The sequence below is a fragment of the Abrus precatorius genome, unplaced genomic scaffold, assembly GCF_003935025.1.
Source record: "Abrus precatorius isolate BTA unplaced genomic scaffold, Abrus_2018 Scaffold4, whole genome shotgun sequence".
NCBI lineage: Eukaryota > Viridiplantae > Streptophyta > Magnoliopsida > Fabales > Fabaceae > Abrus > Abrus precatorius.
The window spans coordinates 18,521,699-18,546,332 of record NW_020874384.1 but is presented as its reverse complement, the minus strand read 5'-3'; the positions used below and the strand labels follow the sequence as shown (position 1 = coordinate 18,546,332).

General features: G+C 30.4%; 3 protein-coding genes across 4 annotated transcripts; all 3 read left to right on the top strand.

Annotated features, from left to right (window-relative positions):
• Positions 1–2,275: 2,275 nt before the first annotated feature.
• LOC113864905 (lecithin-cholesterol acyltransferase-like 1) lies at positions 2,276–4,225 on the top strand. The gene is made up of 2 exons (XM_027499131.1): positions 2,276–2,820; positions 3,084–4,225. Exons 1-2 carry the CDS (start codon positions 2,435–2,437, stop codon positions 4,000–4,002), a joined length of 1,305 nt encoding a protein of 434 aa, XP_027354932.1. The 5' UTR covers positions 2,276–2,434; the 3' UTR covers positions 4,003–4,225.
• Positions 4,226–7,610: 3,385 nt separating this feature from the next.
• On the top strand, positions 7,611–11,468 carry LOC113865198. The gene is made up of 3 exons (XM_027499604.1): positions 7,611–8,411; positions 8,647–8,834; positions 10,303–11,468. The coding sequence occupies exons 1-3, from the start codon at positions 7,766–7,768 to the stop codon at positions 10,816–10,818; spliced, it is 1,350 nt and encodes a 449-aa protein (XP_027355405.1). The 5' UTR covers positions 7,611–7,765; the 3' UTR covers positions 10,819–11,468.
• Positions 11,469–13,423: 1,955 nt separating this feature from the next.
• LOC113865388 (protein PHLOEM PROTEIN 2-LIKE A10-like) lies at positions 13,424–16,967 on the top strand. 2 transcript variants are annotated; one of them, XM_027499892.1, is made up of 2 exons: positions 13,525–14,695; positions 14,783–15,654. In XM_027499892.1, the coding sequence occupies exons 1-2, from the start codon at positions 13,869–13,871 to the stop codon at positions 15,105–15,107; spliced, it is 1,152 nt and encodes a 383-aa protein (XP_027355693.1). In that variant the 5' UTR covers positions 13,525–13,868; the 3' UTR covers positions 15,108–15,654. The 2 variants fall into 2 exon arrangements, with proteins under 2 accessions (XP_027355692.1, XP_027355693.1); XM_027499891.1 differs by having other exon boundaries at positions 13,424–16,967.
• The last annotated feature ends 7,667 nt before the right edge of the window (positions 16,968–24,634 follow it).

The window sequence follows — 24,634 nt, the reverse complement described above, 5'->3', positions numbered from 1 at the left end:
ATTTAATAATATTAAGCATCTCATTCGTGTATAATAGATTTTAATAAGATCTGACGTAGATAATTTAAACAGTAATATATAGTTATAATATAGTCATTTTGTTATAATACGGCAATTACAATATATGACAAACAAGATATATCAATAATCTTTCTTTTTTTTGTTATATATATCAATAATCTTTATAAGTTGGTTTCTAATATTTTTTAACTAAAATATTAATTAATTTTTAAAAAACATTTACAATATTATTTTATAAAAATTAGATGACGCAAATAAAAAAAATATTAATTTAATTTATAACAACTATTTTAGTATCATAGACTTATTTGATAGTAAAATTTTCTAATAACCAAATCAATTATCAAATAAACTTTTAAAGCGTTAAATACACAGTTTAGTATTTTTTAAGTAAAATATAAGAATCTGTGCGTTAAAAAAACACCAATATAAATAAAATATATACTTAATAATACTATTAAGAAATTGCGAATAGTCAATGATATAAGAAAATATCACATTTTTATAGTCCTGTATATTGAAGATATACCAAGTCCAATTCACTTAAATAACTGAATATTGATCGACGACCAAATAAAACCTACAACTTATGTCAATTAATAGTATTCCAGGCAGTAACGTAATGTTCGAATTTTCTCATTCCCTGAATAATTGATAAATATTATTAAATGCAGATATTATTTTTAAAAAATTCAATATTAATTTTATGAATCGATTTTAAGCCATTAAAAATAATTATTTTTATTGAATAAAATTTATTATATAACAACTATATATAAAAATAAATATTGAAAATAAATTCTGAATGCTGACGTTAACAAAAATATATTTTTAATTAAAAAATAAGGGACTAAACAACTTTTCTCTATAATTAAGAAAGTAAATTGTTGACTGAAGACAATAACTAAAAATCGACGCATGTCAATTAATACCGATAAATGCAGTGACCTCAAGTTAATTGAAAAATACCGATAAATGCAGCATATTTTCTTGTTGTCACTGAATCATTGTCATTGACTTAAATTTCAAACTTAACCATATATTCCTATAAAGGGTATTTTAATTTCGGCCCAGTTTTTGGGACGAATTAAAAAAAACCTTTTTTAAAACAAATTAACGATGTAGAATATGCTGATCCGGCATAAGCCTGTGTTGATCTGACACATTCAAAGCAATTATTTTAATTATAAATGAAAGATAGAAAACACATCTTCTGTGTGCAGGTTAAAATAAAGTTGGCCGATTTCTTAGGAGCAATTTTTTTTATATGGAAAACAATTATTAAAATATGGTATTTTAGAAAAAAATAAAAAATATATAAAATTTCAAAAATTGTCAGTGATAATATATATAAATTTTGAATTCCATGTATAAATTATTATATTTGACATGTCATATGTTTAAGCCTTTATTTCTCTTTTCAAACTAAAATAAATGTAAATATTCTAAAAATAATATTTGAAAGAGACGTCATATATATATTTTCTATTTATTTTAAAACATATATTTAATTGTTATTTTTTCACGGTTATATTTGATTAGTCGATACACTGAAAAGGTTGCCACTGTAGCAATAGATTTTAATAATAACAAGAGACCGTGACAACTAACCACCACCACACGTTGGAGTAGAAATACTTCTAACAAACGAAAAAGTAAGTCAACAAATTCAAAACGAAATAGGAAGCATTTAAAAACTATGAAACACCAAAAAAAAAAAAACTAGGGCACACCATCAGCAGCAGAGAAACCTGTTCAATCTATACAGACTAAAACTAAACACAAATAGCTACTTATATATGATACAGAAATCGCGTAGACGGCGTAGTCATTCGTATTCAATGTTTAATTATTTTTAATAAGCTTTGTTTAAAATTAGACAGTTACTTTTTAAGATTGAATTATCTTCATAATTTTTTTTACTTTTGTTTCCGCCACATAAGGTGAATATATTAAGTTTTTACGAAAATATTAAAAAGTTATTGTACGAATCAGTAAATTCCATTTTCATTTCCCTCAAAAAGTTCATTTTTTGGCATCCCTTAACCTTTTTTTGGAAAAAAATTCTGAAAAGCGTTTTGTTAGCCTTTGGGCCTTAATGGATCCCTTGAGGCCTTACAAATTTAGTCTGACCGTGACCCAAAAAATGAACGGTTTTCTTTGACCCCGACAGGAAGAAGAACGAATGATAGGTAATAAACAAGTGACAACGTGGCACCTTAGCTGCCCAATTTCTTTCACATTATTATTAAGTTGAAAAAAATCTCCACCACACCAAAGGCTACACTTTTCCTCTTCATCCCCAGTATATCCCCCCCGCAATCCGCAGTACAGGATCACAAAAAACAAATCCCAGAAGCCAAAAGGGGTAGGGTAGGTATTTCAATCCATTGTTATTATTCATAAAATTGTGATGAAGGAACACACAGTGACAGTGGTTGTGATGCTGTCATTGCTTTGCACGTGTGGAGCAATTAGCACTAGCGGCAACCTGCATCCGTTGATTCTAGTACCTGGTAATGGAGGGAACCAACTAGAAGCCAGATTGACGCATGAGTACAAGCCCTCTAGTTTTATTTGCGAATCATGGTACCCTCTTATCAAGCAGAAGAATGGATGGTTCAGACTATGGTTTGATTCCAGCGTTCTACTCGCCCCTTTCACTCAATGCTTTGCAGACCGCATGATGCTTCACTACCACCCTCAACTCGATGATTACTTCAATACCCCTGGGGTTCAGACTCGGGTCCCTCACTTTGGTTCCACCCGCTCCCTTCTTTATCTCAATCCTCGTTTGAAGTAAGTCCGTTCTTTCTTTTTTTTTAATCGCTACTTGTTGGGATTTTCCCCTCAAATTTCAATAAGATTTTTTAGGCAGTTAGTCCGTTTTTATTGGATAGATATTAAATTTTAAAAAGTTTCATAATAATTCGTACAATGAATTTGTAGTAACGAACATTTCTCCAAATTTAAAATATAGAAGTCTTATAACGTTTACAGGAATACTTGTATTTCTTACATTTTTCTTAATAAAACGTACCTTATAACGTTTACATGAATAGGCTTATCACCGGATACATGGCACCCTTGGTAGATTCATTACAAAAGCTTGGTTATACCGATGGTGAGACTCTGTTTGGAGCACCCTATGATTTTCGATATGGTCTAGCGGCCGAAGGTCACCCCTCAAAAGTGGGCACCGAGTTCCTGAAAGACCTTAAGAATTTGATAGAAGAAGCAAGCACTTCCAATGGTGGGAAGCCAGTGATACTTCTCTCCCACAGCTTAGGAGGCCTATTTGTCCTACAACTCCTGAATCGAAACCCCCCCTCTTGGCGCAACAAATTCATCAAACACTTCATAGCTCTTTCAGCTCCATGGGGTGGTGCTGTAGACGAAATGTTCACCTTTGCATCTGGTAACACTCTTGGAGTTCCCCTAGTGGACCCTTTGATAGTGAGGGGTGAACAGAGAAGCTCTGAGAGCAACCTATGGCTTTTGCCCAACCCCATGATTTTTGGTCCTCAAAACCCAATAGTGATCACTCCAAATAAGAGCTATTCAGCGCATGATATGGCTGATTTTCTCAAAGACATTGGTTATCCTGAAGGGGTGTATCCTTATGAAACTCGCATTCTACCCTTGATAGGGAACATTCAAGCACCAGAAGTGCCTATAACTTGTATTGTAGGGACGGGCGTGAAAACCTTGGAGATTTTGCTTTACAGAAACGGTGACTTTGATGAACGACCCGAAATTTCTTATGGTGATGGTGATGGAACGGTGAACAATGTGAGCTTGTTGGCGCTTCAGTCACTATGGAAAGATGAGAGAAATCAATACCTCAAAGTGATCAAGATCGGTGGGGTGTCGCATGCTTCAATACTTAAAGATGAAGTTGCTCTTGATGAAATAATAGGCGAGATTAGTAGAATTCATTCTCATGCTGAGCTTGGTTTAAGCAATGTTTATTCGGGATAAACGATGGGACATGATCACGGTACGTGAACGATGGTTAAATATCCATTTCAATTGTAATATTCAAACAGTATTTTTTAAAACTCTCTTTTATTATGCTTATCTTATCTCACAATTCTCACATTTTTTTTATCTCTTTTTATGATCGAAAAATTCTACAAAAAAGATTGTATAATACAAGTTTATTATCCATTCTCTGCCAATTAATTTTGTGTGGGATTTATAGTGGTTACTTGTTACTGGGATGGTTAAATATTATGATACTAAAGATGAAAGACACTTCTTAACAAAAAAGATGAAAGATACTTATTGGACAGTGAGGAAAAAAAAGAAGAAGATATATAAAACACAATAATAGTTGTAATAATATTGAGATTTTCTTCTTTTTTATGTATGTTATAAACTTGCATACGAATACTTATCCTTCAAAAGTGCTCAATTGTTCAAAGGCTTCCCACGAGGCACACCCAATGGCCTCGGTTAAGTGCCAGCAAATATTTTGACTTTAGTTTCTTTCGTTTATAATTCGTTCGTCAAGCATTCCCTTTGCCTTTTTTCCTTCTCACAGTTTGGTTTTGACCCTTTTGACGCAAAAGAGAAGGAGGCACATGTCGTCGTGTGCTTTCTTTGTGTGTATTTTAAAAAATTTACAAATATAAATTTAATGTAAAAGTTATAATTAATAACGTGAAGTTGAACGTAGATTTATATCTATTTAAATGTGAAATTGATAATGCTGTCAATTTTTTTTAGTGGCTGAGGATTACGCTGCATGCTTGATCGAGTGAGCATACTCAAATCTCAATTTATATCAACTTAATTTTAAGGATTTAAGGCTCTTTTATGCTTGTTTTTATTCCTTCAAATTATATTTTTATATCATTTGAAACATAATTTTCATCATATTTTTTTTTCTTCCGTTTACTTTGCACTAGTGTCAACTTAAAATTTTTCTTTGGTACATTGATTTGAGCCTCCTGTAGACTTGTAGGGGTTTTTTTTCCCTCTGACATTATTTTTCCTTGTCTTTTTTTTTACATTTTTTTAACAAAATTTAAGTACAGATATTAAGTATCATCAATGTTATTTAACGTGAATAAATCATTTTATCTAAGTCTCATTCTAAAGCAATAAAATAAAATTTTAAAATAAAAAATAAAGATAATGGTTAACTATAAGAAGTCAAGATAATTGATAAAAATTAATTTAAAATTTTAAAATTTTCAATTTTAAAATTAAAAAATTGACTTAAAAAATTCTAAAATAGTCAAAGATATTAGATAAAGTTTTAAAAAAAAATAGATTTATGATAATAAAAGAATCAGGAATTGTAGAAATGATAGAGTCTTTGTTTTAAAAATAAAATAATATTAAATAGATTTTATGATTTAAGGAGAATGAGTAATAAAATAAGTGGAAGATGAATATCCTCGGAAAAAGGAGGATTGAAAAAGAGAATAAAAGAAGATAAAAATTCATAAAAATGCTTATTCTCAAGGAAAGGCAACAAAGAAGAGTAACAGAAAGCAAAGGTTACACAGCGAACCGCACATCCTTACAAAAGCTGGACTGTAGTGTCATAGAAAACGATAATGTAATGCTCAACTTTATTCTGAACCCCACTTTTTGGTCCCTCTACACTAGATTTGGTGGGGTAGAGTAATTTTCACCGTGTTAAATAAATCTCTTTGAAATTTATGTTTTGAGTCGAGCAGCATAACTATAATTATAATCAAAATAAATTATTACTATTGTTACTGATGTGTTAAATTCGTGTTCATATAAAATAATAACCGGTTACATCTACAGAATAAATATTAAAATCACGTAAGGAATAGAGGGAATGGTTTAGGGAAAAAAAAGGCAAGAGTAATTAATAAATATTAACATACTTATTTGAACTTTAATAAAAAAAATTGAACTGAAGATAATTTAAGATTTTGTAAATTTAAGCTGATAAACAAACATAAATTGATAAATAAAAGTGTTAATAGATCCTTAAGAAGACATAAATATCAGTGTTCACTAGTAAAGTAGTTGCTTGCTTTAGTTAAATTATTTTTTAATAAAGGGTCATTTGTTTTTTAAAATACTATAATTAAAACATTGTAATAATTATATCTTTTATAAAAATTCATAAAATAAATTATTTTTAAAAATTTTAAAACATTTTTTTAAAATTCAAAATGGTTTTTTTAAAACCATAAATCTCGTTGTTTTAAAATATGTAAAGTTACCTCAAATTCTTAAAACAACTGTAGCTCCAAAATTTTGGTGCCTGTGTTATCAAGTTGGAGAAGCCCAAGGGCTTCTTGTATTATGTCCATATTTTACAGGAGGTTGCACAACAACCGATCCAGATGCGTAATGTACAATATATTATAGTCGATTTTTTATCTAAATAAAATAAAAAATTAAATATTACTTATATATAGCAAAATAATTTTTTTTATAAAAATATCTTAATTTCAATAATATAAAAGTCAATTAAAATTGTCTTCAATTTTAATACATAAATTAATTTAAATTTAAATAGTTTTTGACCGTGCAACAAAAAAAATTAATTATAATAAGTTTCATATGTATAAAGAAGTCAATTATAATTAATTTTAATTTAAATATTTTTTGATAATAAAGAATTCAATTATAATCGACTTCGGTTATACAAGGAAGTCAATTATAATTGACTTTAGTTAAAAAAATATTGATTAAAATTATTTTTTTGTAATGTAATATTAAGTATAGTTTAATTTTGACAATCATAATTATTTTCATAAATATGATAACATTAAGTATATTTTAATTTTGATGCATTATTTATATAAAATAATTACACTATCAATCAATTAAAATATACAATATTTATATCCATATTAATATAACTGAAATTTTAATTTTATATATTTTTGAATTTAAATTTCATGTACTTTAAAATTTAAATTTTATCTTTTAAAATATTATTTTATATTGATATTATCTAATAATTTGTAAAATTATTAGATAAAAATATTAATAAATTTATTTTTATAATTTAAATAAAAGATTAAAAGAAATTATATAAATTATGTATACACTAAACATAATTCAAACTAAAAAAAATATACATGAATTCTCGTTTTAAATTAAAATTAGTTATAATTAACTTTTTTATGTTATAATCGATTTTTTCATTACACTGAAAAAAATAATTTAAATCAAAAATTTTGTCTAATTAAAGTTAATTATAATCAACTTTCTTATAAGATTTTTTTACTATACTGTTAAAAAATAATTTAAATTAATTTTTTAATTAAAATTAATTATAATAAACTTCTTTATTATAATGTTAAAAATAACATAAATTGACTTGTATATTAGAATTAAAGTTAACTTTAATCGATTTTTATATAATTTAAATTAGAATATTTTTGTAAAACTTTTTATTTTGATATATATACGTAATATTTTAATTTTTTATTTTATTTAGATAAAAAATCCTACTATAGTTGAACAAAAATAAAATAAAACAATGGTAATACTAATTTTAATTGAGCAAATGATATTGTTTGTCTCGTGTAATTGTATTCCAAGTTCCAACGGTTTAATTTGGGATTTAGTTAGAGCCGTGAACCACTTAGAATAGAGCGACGTGTCTAACAAAGGTAGACTTCCACAGACCACAGGAGTGCATAAAACACCTGATCCCATCCCAGCCCATCCCCTTTACGCTCTTCATTTCACAGGTCACATTCCAAGGATCTCCTTGTTTGTTTTTTTGAAGGAGAAAATGTCATGGCTCGCTCGTTCCCTTGCAAACTCTCTCCGACTCGATGCCGATGGAGACGTTGAAAACGACGTCGTACTCGATCCACCTACTTCACGAGACAATGCAATTCGATCAAAAATACATCAGGAAGAAGAAGAACAAAATGAAGATCAAGAAACGCAAGGACGTGCTGGAGTCAGAGAGGACCTCAACGAAATCAAGCAAACCCTAACCCGCCAATTTTGGGGAACGTCCTCTTCCGCTCCTTCCGCAACTGAGGACCTCGACGAAATCAAGCAAGCCCTAACTCGCCAATTTTGGGGAATGGCCTCTTTCCTTGTTCCTCCCCCAACTGCCACGCCTTCTCAATCCGATCCTTCCCCATTCATTTCCAACCAATCCGATCATCGCGTTGTTTCTCCAAACGAAGAGCCACAGTTCGATGACGCAATTATGTCCAATCACTCTACCGACGGTGAACAGGGAACGGTTCGCACCGATCATCCTCAACCGAATTCGGTTTCGTCCCGATCCGATTCCGAAGAAAATCAGGAACCGGAACGTGCGGTTGGAATTACAGAAGAGGTGTTGGCCTTCGCCATGAATATCGCAATGCATCCCGAGACGTGGTTGGATTTTCCTATTGACGAGGAAGACGACACAGATGGTAACCTTCATCAATTCCACATTGCTTCCCCTAAATAAAGATAGAACTTCTTCAGTGGATCATATTAAGCACTTGAATTTTAAATTGCTTGTAGTTATAACCACTTTTAAATGTGAATTGTTCAACTTAGATAATAACATATGACAGTGTAAACCTGTTGCGTGATTTAATTGAATTTTTTTGGTCCCTTACATGGTTAGAGATTTTTTATATGATGCATTTTTTGTGCATTTAGATTTTGACGTGTCCGATGCACAACAAGAGCATGCCGCAGTCATTGAAAGACTAACTCCTAGATTAGCTGCTCTCAGAATTGAACTATGTCCTTGCCATATGAGTGAAAGTTACTTCTGGAAAGTCTATTTTGTACTTTTGCATTCAAGACTTAATAAAGAAGATGCAGGGATTTTGTCCACACCACAGGTCAGTTACATGGGTTTTTGCAATCAGCGTATTCTGTAGATCCAATGGCTGAAATTTACATAAGCACAATTTCCAATATTGTTGGACAAAAGTACATTTTTTCTTAGAGGAATGCTAGCAACACATTATCTAATACACTTTTTTTTTAATACAATCTTTGTTATTGGCTAAAATTAACTAAAGACCGCAATAGTGTGAGAGATAAATATTAAATTGAGAGTGAGACTCACATGATTTTTGTCATTTTCAATAAATTTTAGCTAACAATAGGAGGTGTGTTACAGAGTGAATTGCTAACATTCCCTTTTTTCTTATTGGGCAAACCTCTGTTTGCAACTGATACAAATGAAGCTTAATATGGAGTTCAAATGTTACCTTACTGTTGTGATTATTCCTTTGGTTCATGTTGCTCACTTCCCAACTTTGTAGATTGTGGAATTTGATTATTTGAACTGAAAAAGGATCATATGTTGAATACAATTCAAAGTCATTCTCAATGAATCAGATTTATTTTATTCTAGAATTTCAAGATTTTAAAAGTCTAGATATTCCAGCTTGTTTTTTCATGACTAGTGGTGGGGTGACTCTGCACTGTATGATTTGTGTTTTTAACAAGATGAATCATGAAATCACTTCAGTCCGTACTGATTTTGTTATAGTAAATACTCAATAATCTAAGGAATATTTAACATTCTGTGTCAGTTGGGAGATGTTTTTGAGCTTCAAAAATTGTACTTTCTCATTACCTGTCCAACACTCTCTCTGCTGTCTCGTTGGACTTCAATAAGTACATTTCTATTTCTTCTGTGCTCTATTTTGTAAAATTTCTTCTCATTTTGTAAGGACAGGTGGGAAATGTTTGATGCTGAGGAAAATGCAAAATTTTGATTCCTTTTATTTGCATATGATTCTCTCTTATGAGAAGGGCATTATCACTGATGCTAACAATCCTTTTATCTGCAGTGAATGTTGATGGCACATGTTATTGGTATTATAATACCATAAGTACTTATAATGTACTTTCCTCAAATATTATTTCTCTTAGTTGAAAGATAGACAAATAACAAGCTTTGACAAGAAATATCTGCAATTTTATGTTAGAGTCCCATATGTTTTATTATCTTCTTGACTCGTTGTAATTATGCTATATGATTGGATGGTTAATAATAAAATTTGGTATACAGAAGTTGTTTCTCTTTCCAGTTTGAATTGTTTGTGGCTATTTTGAAAAGAGAAAAGTTTGGACTAAATTGGATCTTTTATTGTGTAGCCACAAAAAATATTTGCTATATCTCGAGATTTATTCAAGTGTTCCTTTGCTTTTATTGGTTCAGTGATCAACAATATTGGACTCTAATGTTCATATCTAAAGTTTAACTGTATTTCTACATTCAGCTAGTATTTTGCATCTACCATAATGGGTCGATGAACCTTTCCAATGTCTTAGTCTTGGTTTTAACATTTGCAGGTTATGGCAGCTAGAGCAATGTGGATGCAGGAATTGCAGAAACAAACAAAGCCTGAATTTGAAATTTTTGGAAGAAGTACTTCCTACCCAAGAGACAATATGCACCATGATGATTATACCCCCAACTTATTAGATGATGCGTATTCTGATGACTTGCCTAATCGGACATATGAATGTAGAATAACCTCTTTATCCATGGTGGCAAATTATGTGACTGAGAAGCACACAGTTGAAAGTTCTGGAACAAATTTCATTGACAAGTCTGTTATTGAGGAAAATTCAATCATGAAAACTGACGACAGCAAGGATCTAAAATGTAGAAGACCCTCCCAAATCATTATTCAGGACTATGACGACGAAGATGATGAATGGCCTGAGGAAGATTCTGATTTAGGGGAATATGGTGGGACAATTCATCCCATGGTGAATGAAGAAGACATATCTTTCAGTGATCTCGAGGATGATGATTATGGCATTAAACCTGTTAGTTCCAATAAAGGTTCAAAGGTGGTGTGAAACTTGACTCCTGACAACACGATTGTGGTAATTTTAGGGCCACTAGATCTTCACTCAGAACTAAGACCAGTAAATAGAGTTGCCCAATGCTTGGAAAAGCATGAGTACTGGTGTCTGAAGCATTCTTTTGTATATAATGAATGGTGAACTTAGCTACTAAAATGCCGTGATGCTATTTGAGGCAGTTAAGACGAACTTGTTAATCCTTTTTTTTCCTACATCGTTTTTGCTGCAAGGCTAGATATGGGTTATCAGGTGGATGTTGTGTTTTGGAACAACTGAAATGAAAAGGAAAGAGTGGAGCTAAGACAGTGATTCAATGTTTAGTCCCCAATATTAAGACCCTAAACGAGAATGTGGGACGAAATATGTGCAAGAATTCGAGAGACAGCCGTGTATCAGAAGGTACATCATATAGGTGCAAGAAGTGTATATAAAATCTCGTTTGCTGTCAAAAATAGACTCCTGCATGTTTGATTTTTATTTAAAAAAATATATATTTTTTCAGGCGGCTGTAGTAGAGTTTGGGATGCGCTCTTTTTTCTTTTTGGCTTGATCTCCTTATTGGCCTTGCTGTCAACTGTGTTTGAAAACAATAAAGTGACGATTTGAATTACTTTGAATGATCGAATGGGATGAGTTGAGTATATACCTATGCCGGATTTTCCTCTGCGTAAAGCGTTCAGGTCAAATACATGAGAGGTCGAAGGTTACTGATTTAGGAGAGGGATCCCCTCTAGTTTTTACACAGACCTGAGTACTATTGTACTTATGTTTTATATTTTGGTAGGCAGTGTCACAAATAACAAACTCTCCTATTTGGTCAGTGCTGAGGTCTGCAATTGATTCGCTCTAGCAGACGTTTTAGATGTAAAACTTCAATGATGGTTTTTTTTTTTTTTTTTTAAATGGTAAATGCTAACTAGTAAAATTAAGGAATTAAAGTTAGAAATATTTTGTCAGAGAACCTAATAAATGCACTTGTTCTCCTGATTTTTTTTGCAATTTAACGTAAATTCCAATAAAAAAAATATCCTTTTTTATTCTCTAAAAACACTAGTTAGCAAGACTTTTTCTTTGACATAAAAAAGGTTACTTTGGCATTTAATCTATCACCTTTGATATGTTGTTAGACAAATTTGACAAGGTAATATGAAAAAGAGATTCAACTATTTTAGTGCCAACACATATACAATTTTAGGAATTAAAATTTGTCACAATTTTAAAGATTAAATTATGTGTTTGTAATTTTAAAGATTAAAATAAACGAATTTTAATAATTTTAGGGGTTTTTTATTTCATAACTTTGGGGACTAATTGGCCGATATTTATAATTTGAATGACTAAAATGACATATTATTCTAAATTACTTTGTATTCCCTGAACTTAAATGCATGTAAAATAATTTCTTTAGTTATTTTGAAATATCATTTACAATGAAAAACTAATTCTTTTAAACGAAATTTGTAACACATGCCAATGTTTTCCTTGGGCATCTATAGCCCGAGTAAATTATGGTTACCTAGGCCATACACAATGTTCTCCTTTTATTAGGCTATCTTTTTCGTCAAACCTTTCATGAGGTTTTTTCTGTTTTCTTTTTGGGTCGTGCTTACTCATGTCCGTCCAAGAAATGCGATCATGCCAATGGTGAGAAGCTGTTTTATTTGGTCCAGGATGAGAAGCGTGGTAATGGGCCATTTTTATATTTGAGAGGCTTGTTTTTGTCAAACAAAAAAATTTGAATTTTTAAAGATTTTTATATAAATAGTTGACAAGATAATATTTTTTGTATAACTAGAAATTGAATTGTATTTGTTTACAATCATATAAAGCACTTTTTATTTGAAATGGCTACTTGAAATAGTCTTTAAAAATAAATAATTGAAAAACAATACTTAAAATAACTTCTTCACAAAAGTATAAAATTGATTATTTTGAAAATCTTATCTTAAAAAAAGTTTAATCAAATGTTAAAGAATAATCTAAAAGTGGTTTTTTAAAATATTTTATTTAAAAATCCAAAGAAACGGATTCAATATTTCCAAAATTTAGTCCATATGAGGATTAGGTTATATCGAAATGCAAGCAACCCATCTGATTTTAGGCCAAGAGTGTAGACGATATTACGTTTTATATTCTTTTTATTCATACCCCTTTTTTTTATTAAAAAAATACAAATATATTCACTCGTGTAATTTTAAAAATTTATGCTATTTATAAAATTTACACGCGTTTAACATATATTTGGAAACACATTAAAAAGTTAAAGATATAATATATAAGTTTCAATTAATAGCATCAATGCATACGCGAATACATGGGTATTTGAAAGGCCAAAACTTTCTTAAGCTATGTTTATTTATTTGTGAAGATGCTTTACAATGAAAAAACCATAAAAAAAAAGAAGGTAGATCACTTTAATGTTAAAAAGTTGGGCGTGTGAGGGATTGTTATGGTCTAGAAAAAAATAATACCAAAGAGAATTAAACATATACAATTAATTAAACATGTACAAAACCTTATTTCATTTTTTGGTTATTATTATGCATCACGCGTTCCATCTTTTACTTTGCATGCCGTTGTGACAAACACGGGGAGGGCATTGACGAGAGCTTCAACAACCTCTTATTTGGCGCCGTGTCTGGCAATTGGTCCGGTAAGTCTTCGTGTCTTCTTCCTCTCTTTTTCAAAAAGGTGAACAAAACCCAGGGCATCGTTACATCGAAACTTGTAAGGTATTTTCCTTCTTGACACGATTCAATGCTAACTGAAAACTCAGTTAAAAGAAAAAGATTAAGCCAAAGCAAAGTTAGAAATTGTCAGAGGAACTATAATATTTACATTTAACGGATACCAATTTCCCCCTCAACTAATCCATCAACTCTATTTATTTCCCTTTCCCTTCGCTTTCGCTACCTTCATCTTCGCTATTTATTTTCCCCTTCAATCCAACGTCCGTAGTTAACTACATTACCAAAACCAACCTCACTTCAAACTTCGCCCTTCTGACACATCCCTTAGGGTTTTCATTTCCCCTTCCGATTTCTATGGACCTTCCGATTCTCAGGAAGTGTCTCGATTTTTCTCGAAGAAACAAAAACTGGCTTCTCCTTATTGCCGCGTTCGGAGCTTCAGGTTACGGCGCATATAAGGCCTACAATTCACCGTATCTAGCTCAGAAGCGGAAACGTTTCGTGAAGCTCCTCAGAGCCTTCGTTTCTGTTGCCGAGTTAATTTCTAATTCTGCGGACACTGTCAATCTAATCTCCAATGATTTGAACCAATTCCTCGCTTCAGATTCCGATCAAATCCCTAACAGTTTGAAACAGTTATCGAAACTCGCAACCTCGAATGAGTTCTCCGCTTCGCTGGCTAGGGTTTCTGAGGCTCTAACGCTTGGGATTTTGCTAGGGTATAAAAGACAGGCGAGTGACGATAACAATCGCTCTGAGATCAGCGCCGATTTTTCGGATAGGGTGTTGGAGAAGCTTTTCTCGAAGGCTGGAACTGGTTTTATGTCCGTTGTGGTTGGAAGCTTCGCGAGGAACTTGGTTTTGAGTTTCGTCAATGCTGAATCGGTGGGTGATAGAGTGAATGAGCGATCTCAATTGGACGTTCCTGGATGGGTGAATGTGATTTGCGATGAAAGGTGTGGGAAGCTTATAGGGGATTGTGTACAGGTTTTTGTGAGCACTGCGGTTGCTGTTTTTCTTGATAAAAGTATGGATGTCAATACCTACGATGAAATGTTTGCTGGATTGTCGAATCCCAAGCACCAGGAGAAGGTGAAGGGCGTTCTGGTTTCTGTGTGTAATGGTGCTGTTGAAACTTTTGTTAGGACGTCTCACCAGGTGTTGACAAATTCAAGTGTGCGGTCGAATTCGAGTTCATCTGTGGCTTCTGTTGTTCCCATGAGTGAGGATGGGTGCCTAAAGCATGACGCATTGCTTCAGCAGCTCAGAATTGGAAGCTCGGTTAGTCAAGTTCAGGATGTTCGGTGGCTCGATCAGATTAAGTCGACACTTTCGGTGCCAGCTAACCGAAGGTTTGTGCTTGATGTCACAGGGAGAGTGACTTTTGAAACGGTGAGGTCATTCGTGGCATTCTTTTTATGGAGAATATCGGAAGGGTTCAAGAAGAGTGTCAGTAAAGTCCATGATGAGGTTGTGGATAAAGGACTGGAAGTGGTTAAATTTGTTGGAGCTAAGTCATCAGTTATTCTTACATTGTATCTTGCTTTGTATTTGCATATTATGGGTGGTAGTAGTATTCTCTTGCCAGCTTAGCATGATGATTGATCCCCCCTTAATTGTAATGCAGTTGGAATTTAATGGAAAATGGAAACAACATTAGCTCTTTAAGTCTGTTGACATAAATAAATATTTCCAACTATTAAAATTGCGGTCATACTTTAGTGGGCGAAAAGAATTTTGCATGTAATCTTCAAGTTACCACTCTTAGAGCCTGTTTGATTACACATTTAAGGTAGTGTAATTGATTTTAACAGAAAGATGGTGCCTGCATATTTTTTTAACAAAAATATACACCAAATTAGTTGAATGGTAGTGATAATTTTCCACCGCCAACGGAATCGATTCTGCTTTTAATACAAACAGGCTCTTAGTCTTTGTCCGTTCCCTCCCCCCAAAAGAAAGGGCAGTAGTTTGAGCCATTTTTTTGCTCAAATTTACATTGCTTCAGTGCATTGCTGGATGCATGAAACACAAGATGTCCAAAAATTGGAGTAACTTTTTATACTGCTCTCTTGAAAGGAAACAAATAAGGTGTCTGGATACACGCTAAAACCAAGGAAATGTACAGTGAACATATAGAAGCTACTCCTTGGAGCGATAAAAAATGCATGTGTGAGATCAATGGATGTGTACCCAAACACACATAAAGTAAGCTGCTCTATCATTGTAATGTTTAAAGTATATTCATCTGCAGAGTTTGTGAATGATATTCTTCCAATTTAACCTTGCTTCCTCACTCTTTGTAATTTTATTCCTCCTTCAGAAGATAAAAGAAAAACAATTTTGAATACATTTATTTGTTTTTTATATGACAAATTGATAATAATATTTGGTTGAATATGTTGCTTTCTTTTTCTATATAATTTAGTGATTACATAGCAGACTTGACTTTCTGAGACTGCTGACTGGAGCTGGCCGCTGTGGTATGTATCTGACTAATTTTAAGATTGTTGATTTAGTCAGGTGAGTTTAGCTTCACTTATATTTAAGATCTGGGTTTGAATCCATTTCTCTTTGTTGAGAATTCCTGATTCTTATGCATGAGACTTGGTTTTGCCAATAGCCATAAGAACTACAAACTGCATATTTAATGTAATATAGGTTAGCAAAATAACAAGTTTTGTGGCAAGCTTGAAATAAGAATTGCTTTTGATATGGATGTTGGTTAGCAAAGATTTCCAAAGATCTATCTTTGATTGCTATGATTCTAATCAACATTTGTGTAAAGTTGACATTTTATTTTTTAGTTAGCAAACATGAGATCGTTGATTTTGCTGCTGATACTAAGTAGGTCTTTGAAAGGGAAAAAATATATGAAGAAACAAAACATCTATGCTAACTTCCATATTTTGAAAAGATTTGGTTTCAACAGATTATTGACAATTTATCTGGAAAAAGATTTGGTTCTAACTGTGTTAACACAATTTATTTGAGTTCTTCTTTTGGATGGACTAAATCTAATGTGCCCTAAATCATGATGCATTGTTTTCTGACAAGAATATCACAATCATAAGCATATGCACACTAACGAGAACACCAAGAGCATATGCATGCTTTAAATTCTTTACATCGTTGTTGATATATACTAATCAGTATTGTCCGTTTCATGTACTAGATAGAGCTTCCAATGGTTTCTTTGATATTAGGTTAACATGCCTTATTATATGAGAGTAGTTTTCCATTTAATCGCTTCTGATGTTGTTGTGTTTCTCTTTCTGAGTATCTAAACCTTTACAATCAGAGTGTTATCTCTGTGGTACTTCACCATTCTTGACTGTTATACGCCTAAAAATGGGCCAGTTGTCTTCTATTCATGAAACTCTTTCCAGCAATGGACCAGTAGGTTTTGAAGTTGTCATCAAAGCTCTTGCTCTATCCAGTTGAATAAATGATGCTTATATCTATAGCGCTTATAGAACATGCCAGTGCTACTCTTCGTCACGCTGAATATAATATTATACGTAATTTGATTCCTTGTTTCTTTGAAAGTTACTGATCTGTAGAATTGTGTCTCTTTTTTTTTCTTTTTCTTTTGCCTTGAATGAGCTGAGGTTAAGACTTAATAGTTAAAAAGATTGCTTGTGTTTAAGAAGTTTGGTATCCTCATCATAACCTTCACGATCACATAAGGATGGGTCAGCCTCATCAATTTCAATCCCAAGCCCCCCCAACATCAAATTTGCCTCAACCCCCAACTGTATTCCCCTCCGAGCAAGGTCGAGTCAACAACTTAATCAGTTTCGTTGTAGCGGCTCTAACAATGGATGCCCCTTTTGACCACCTGTCATCACATACTCCTCTTTTGGGTCGTTAGCATTGCGAATCGGAGAAACACTCGTGGCATTGTTTTCACCAACGTTAGCGTCATATTTCACTGTGTTTAAACACTAGCATTTTTTGGAGCAAAATAAGCACTACTATGTAAACTTTCAGATCAATTACGTTTAACTCACCACAAAATAATATGATTCGGAATATTTTATAGCAATTAAAGTTGTTTGATGGGCTTACTAGCGATCTTGCACTGAACTAAATCTATGTGTGTTATAAATAGTGAACGATGCTTATACTAGAAGGTTAATTGTATTTTGAAGCCTTTGTGTGTTAATTGTTTAAATGGTGGTGGCAAACGTGTAGATTATATCCCAGAAAACTTGTCAATTCGTCTGGCAGATTTTTCCTTCAATGATGCAAGCCTATGCAGTTGTTTAATTTCAACTAATATCAAATGTAGTTTTAATGTATACATATGTTAGACTTTTATTGGTCCAACAAGGAAGGATATCGATACCCTTTTGTTTTTGGTCAAATAACCCCAAGGGCTATTGGGCAGCTAAAAAAATCTTTGGATGGGGTAATACGTATGCGGTGCCAACTAATTTTGTGCTGGGCATGTATGCTTCATCGCGGCGCTTGGCATATGAAACTATTCGCCTCCAGATTCGTTTGTGGATTCATTTATGCTTCCTCAATTAGTCGTTAAACAGGTGCTATTCGAATTTAATCTCAAACAATTTTTTATGAATATCTTAGCAAGAGCTTTAAAAGAAAAAATATACTATTTTTTTATATTTATGGATACCGTAGTGAACACCTTAAAAGAATTTAGGTAAATTTTATGAAAATAACTAATTTTTTAATAAATTTTTTGAACTTGTTTCAACATTTTTTTTATCTTAATAAAAAACACTTTATTTTACTTAAATACTTTTTAATCAGATTTATGCTCAAGATATAATAAACACTTACTGAATTAGTCTGTAATTGAATTATTTACCATAATGCATTTTAAGTTTTGAATGCTTATTTCTTATGAAAACTTTAAATAGTATTTGAATTTAATCAGTTCAATAACTGTATTGCGTGATATTATTTTAATAATTATATGCATTAAATTTTAGATAGTTTTTTTTAAGTATATAATTTTATAGTTAACACTTGGTAGGATAAGGTTATTGTTGTATAATCTTACACTTGAATTTATACCCAAAAAGCATTTATCCATTGAAATGAAACTTATTAATAGAGTATTGAATTTTTTTAGTTTTAATAAAAAAATTAAAACTTAATCTACTAAAAAAAAAATTGTATCTAATAATTAAATATATGAAATTTAATATTTATAGAAAATTATTAACTAAACAAGTTTGATAGTTCTTGATCTTAAAATAAGTACATACAAAGCGCACGTAGGCACTCATGGGTGTGCGCCTGGAAGAGAAAATTTATGCTAGTTAAGATTTAACATGCATTCAGTGTTTAATGACTTTGTATACAATATAATTTGTATTGATTTAATCATTGAATTGTGATTGATCTGTTACTATAATTATTTTTGTAAAGCTGTATGGCAGTTAAACAAAAGAAACGATTAAATAAATTATTTTCATTGATTTTTTTTTTGTTTTCAATTTTTATTGGTCTTTTATATATTAATGGAGTAAACAATTTAATCAAGTTTTTACTTAGTAAATTCTTATAATTTAATAAATTATACCATAATTAAACTGTAAAAATTATTAAAACAAATTAAAATAGTATTTTAATAATTCACATTAAAATCTTATTAAAATATTCTAAAAATTATAAATCATTTTTACATAATTAAATAAACTCTTCGAAACATTTTTTTTGTGGGATAAGACACTTTTTTTGGGGTCAACGGATAAAACACTTCTACACGGTGAGGTGAGGCACACGGCTTGACACTATACTTTTGAGAAACAGATTCACAATCTCTTTTGATTTAAGTTTTTTTTTTTTTTCTTCAGTTAAATATTGTTTGTAAGGTTGGAATTTGGATGGAAAGCATTTGGTGTTCATGTCGTAATTCTGCATCTACGACGCATTACCATAATATTATTTAGAAACTTTTAAAAATATTTTTATTTATAACCAAACAAAATGTAAAAATATAAATAATGATACATAGATGTGTTCTTAATCTCGAATTAATCGGAATTCTATCGTCCCATGCAACCTGCTGGTCTACCTTTGTATCGAAAAAGAAAATTTACGGTAAACTGAAATTCTTTGTTTTTTTCTTGAGTAATGTATTTGAATAATAATAAAAGGACATAAGAAAGGAAATATAATTAATAGACTTTTACAGTTAATTATATATTATAATAATCATATTAAATTGCATATTCGTTTCTTTGCCAACATCAACATCATACTAAATAGAAGATGGCCAAAATTGAATTTAGGCGGTGTTTAAGAAAATTTATAAAATTAATTCAGAATTTTAAAATTATTTTGAATATTTTTTATATAATTTATTAAATTATTTTTACAATTTATTTAAATAAATTATGATTAAATTTATTGTATGACTTTTTATGTAACACAATTTTATTAAATAAATAATTAATTATGTTAATATTCGTTTTTGGTCTGAAGCCTTTTTCTAACTGACCAACAAAGGAGTTCTATGATTTGAAGGCGACACTGGCAGTCCATGTCAGAGACTCCTTTAGGCACAAGGCTCAAAAAATATTCAGGAAATTATTCTGCTCCATACGCAGGAGGAGGAAAATGTTATATATATAAAAGTGAGATATTTTTTAGTTTATAAATTATTTCAAATATGTATATATATATAAAGATAATAAAATAAAAAATATATAATACTACACACAACATCAACTTTTAAATAACAAAATTCTAGATATTAAGTTGTTATATGTGAACTCAAGTGGTCATTTATTTATATTGTGGCATCAATCATAGAGGGATGCGTCTGAGACATCTCTGAATTTTGACAAAGGTTCAATTATGACTATGAATAATGAGAATTAATATCCACATAACAGTAATCGAACCTTTGGTTGCAGTAGGGAGAGGTTACAGCCTTACAGGACTGGAAAAGGAAGAAAATTTTTGGCTTATTGAATAAATACTCCTCAAATGATTAATGCACATCCCATATTCATTGTTCAAAGTCACAATTCACAATTCACAAATTCTCATAAGGTTTATAAAATTTCTCCGCTATCTATTATCATATTCCTTTTATTATTATTATTATTTGGACTGGAAAAGGTCGAAATTATTGATTACTGCTTTTCAATCACTTTTTTATTTAACAAAATTACTACAAACCTTAACTATACGTATTTAAGCTACTTATATATATTTTTATTTAAACCAATAAGTACCCGGACAATGCACAAAATACTTATTTTATATTTTTAATTTGGAAAAAATTTAAGCTGAGTTGTTTGGTGCTTTTAGTTATAATTTTAATCAAAATAACATTTTTTTCTTGATAGTCTATAATAATATTAAATGACCACTTTTTATTGAAATAAAATTATAATTATAGTTTTTTAAAAAATCTGAAAAACAACACTTTTTATATCAAACATTTTACTCCTTATTCAATATCATGCATTCATTTGACATTTATCTTACACCAAAAGTTATAATTTTAACATTATAAGTAAGATATTAAAATACAAAAAATTTCTAACGTATATCAGATGGAACATAATAAAAAATAATGATAAATACATTTTTATTAAAATTTTATATATTTATATAATTAATTTTAGTTATATCATATAATTTATATAAATTTTTATTTTGTGTCTCTAAGGCTAAAATACACGTTAAAAATATAAAATAATTTTTAAAATATTGTATTTACAAAATATTATTTATTAGTTATGAAAATATAAATTAAAATATTTTTACGATGATTTAAAAATATTTACTATATTAATATCGGTCAAAGAAATTCGAACATTGATTAAAAAAATTTAAAAAAATGATTTAATTGAAAATTAATAAAAAAAGAGAGTATGGATTTGATCTAACATACAAGTTAGAAGATGCAGGCTTTAAAATGGAGGAAGCATGTAATTAGAAGAGAAGAATAAAAAACACTTTAAACGCAAAATTATTAGATAAGGTTGCATTAAAATACACAGAATTTCTCCCAAAAGAAAACCATGGTTCTTCCATTATTTGAGCTGAGCGTTTCTGAGCAGCGGCGCGAGCCATAGGATGAAGTATTCAAAAGATTGAATTCGGCTAATTCTAAAGACAAAAACAAATAATGATAATAAAACGAAGCTTATTATTTATGAACGCGATAATAGCAAAAATTGTATTCAGAAAATATACACTGTTTATTTATATATATGTATATATCTTTTGATTATATACTGTATTGTTCCTCTGGCTCTGGGGGCGTGTGATTGTAGTATTTATCTTCAATTTCAGGGTTTATGCTTCTGAGTGTAGATATAATCCACATGAGCCGCTAGTGTTCTTCTCGTCAAACATTCCTCTCTGCCATCTACTCTCTCGCAACTCTCTTCATCCAACTCTCCCTTCCATGCTTTGTATGCTTCATCATCCTTCATTTCAGACATGCCAATTCCTCTTAGTCCCAGTAAGTGATCAACAAAATATCATAAATCTTAGATGTAAGAACTGTGTAAAAATTAAATAGAATTTTTCTTTCACGTCTTTGGTTGCTGAAGCGAATAAAAGTTGAGAAATATACGTACCCCATGTTGTAAGATGCTGTCGAATTCAACGTTAGGACGAGAGGCATAGATTAAGCCGAAGCAAAGTAGATAGAAGGTGAAGATGGTGGCTAGTTTCGACATACTTTCTCCACTCGGATTGTGTTTCTTTGCGTCGGGGAGTGGAAGACAGACAGAAGAGTTCCTTTTATATAAATGGTGCTATATTTTCTTGTATATTGTTTTTAATATTTTTCTATCATTTTAAAAATTCTAAATAAAAAGTATTTATAGTTGTTATCTTAAAAATATAAAACTATTTAATAATTACAGTAATTTGTAAATATATTCATTTAACTTTAGATGGAATAAGTTTATCGTTTTTAGTAAGGTTCTCATGAACACCACAACACAGATTCGTCTAAACCTAGAGGTGTCTGTCTCTCAAAAATTGTTGACTTTAATAGACACGAACAAAATTACGGAATCTGTAGTTTTTACGCAACGAAGAAAAAGTTATGACACGTTTTTTTTAGTCTAATAGCATCATCGATCTTAGCACGGAGTACTAGTAGATAAACATTACTAATTTTAATTTTTAAATATTACATTACTCGTATCGTTATTTATTTTAATACATCTTATAAACAGTTTCGAATTAAAAACAAATGAAAAACAAGATGATAAGATATGCGATGTAGGCTACAGATGAACCAAAAGTCCAAAATCACTCTCAAATCATTCGAAACTGCTCAATTGAAAAAATTTAATAATGGATTAACTCCATACCAAATAATCCTTAATTGAGTTTCAGATGTAGTGTGTCCACATATAATTGGGTAACGTTTTAACCTAGCTATCACAGACACGTGTTAACCACAGACGAGCATTTCACACTTTCTATTGATCCTGTTGTATACGCTTGTCTTTTCTTCCCCCACTGTAAATATGTTGTTGTTGGTGATGATTTATTAAAAATTGTATAAGTTACATTTTTTTATTTTTAATATATTTATTGTGTCTCGTATTCTTGTAATTTTTAATAAAAATTAACCAATAGTTTAAAAATTTTAAAAATGTTAAATAGTGTATTGTAACTCTTCTCATGCTTGAAATAATCATCTTCTTGTTATTTAAATCATCAACATCTTTGATAAACATAGATTAACTTCCTTTTGTCTAAAATCAAATTAAAGTAATCCATCAGGGTCCAAATTAAAGTCACTTCCAAAATACGCACTAACAATCCATTTTTACACGGGTCTTCGTCTAAAATCAAATTGAACACAAATTTAATTTCAAAGTAATCACTGTTTGGACGTTTACATTGAGCTTGGTTTTCCAAGGCAATTGCCTAGAATGTGGCCTTTGAGAGAGTAGGTGATGGGTTGGAATATGTAATCGGAGACCGATGGGGTCAAAATCTCGTGGTAGACCCAGTGGGGTAACCCATGATTAGACGCACCACTTCCACGTACCATTTCACGCTTCCTTCTTCATTACGTTCATGTTTAGGTTTCTAAATTACAGTTTATACTCATCATTGCCAATGTGTTACCGGTTCTTGTAGAATGAGAGGAAATTTATAAATATAAAATTATTATTATTAATTTTATATTAAATATATATAATAAATATTGTTAGAATCAAGTGTAAATAAAATTTCACTTGATAAGAGACATGAATAAGTAGAGAAATTTATAAGAAAAAAAACACATGTATCCATTGGAAGAGAGCAGAAATTATTTACAAATTGAATAATTTATAAGGAAAAAAATTCATACACTCGTTACCTTAAAAAATTGAGTTGCACTATAAAAGTAATATACATCAAATGAATAATGCTTCTTGCAAGATTGTTGTAATAATAGGTATACCATATTTTTTTTTTTAAAAAAAGTGTACAATTTCTTGGATTCTTTATTTTTTAATTTTTTTAAAAAATTAAAATAATATTTTTTTTAAATATATATTTTTTCATTATGTCAATACTCATTTTATTCACTATCGCAATAAAAATATTTTTTTAAAATTATATTTTGCTTTTAACAACGATAAAAATGTCATAAGTTTCGTTTCTTTTTACATAATTGCATTGTGTGTCATATTTTAGTCAATTTATAAAATTAATTTATATTATTTTTATACTTTTGGTATTTATTGTAATATTGTATTACATGTATGTATTTTTAATTAATACGTTTTATTATTATATATATATATATATGTATTTAAAACTATATTTTAGTTAATCAAGCTGTAAACTAAAATTATTATCTAAGGATAAATTTTTAAATATAAAAAAGTACTGCAATGCATCTTTTTAATGAAAGAAAAAGTACATTACAAAATACATTGACGAGATATATTTTAAATATACCGTTATCTTAACGGGAACCTAAAAACGTCACCTGTCTAAATTCTGGTCGTCGATGAAAATGACCATAGTCACTAAAAATTCTTACCTACTCCCATTATTATCCGGAATTTTAATACTATCACTTGTTATCATTAAAGTAACTAAATTAAACTTGTTTATTTTTTAATCCATTTTGCTCATATTATATTTTTTACTTTTACAAA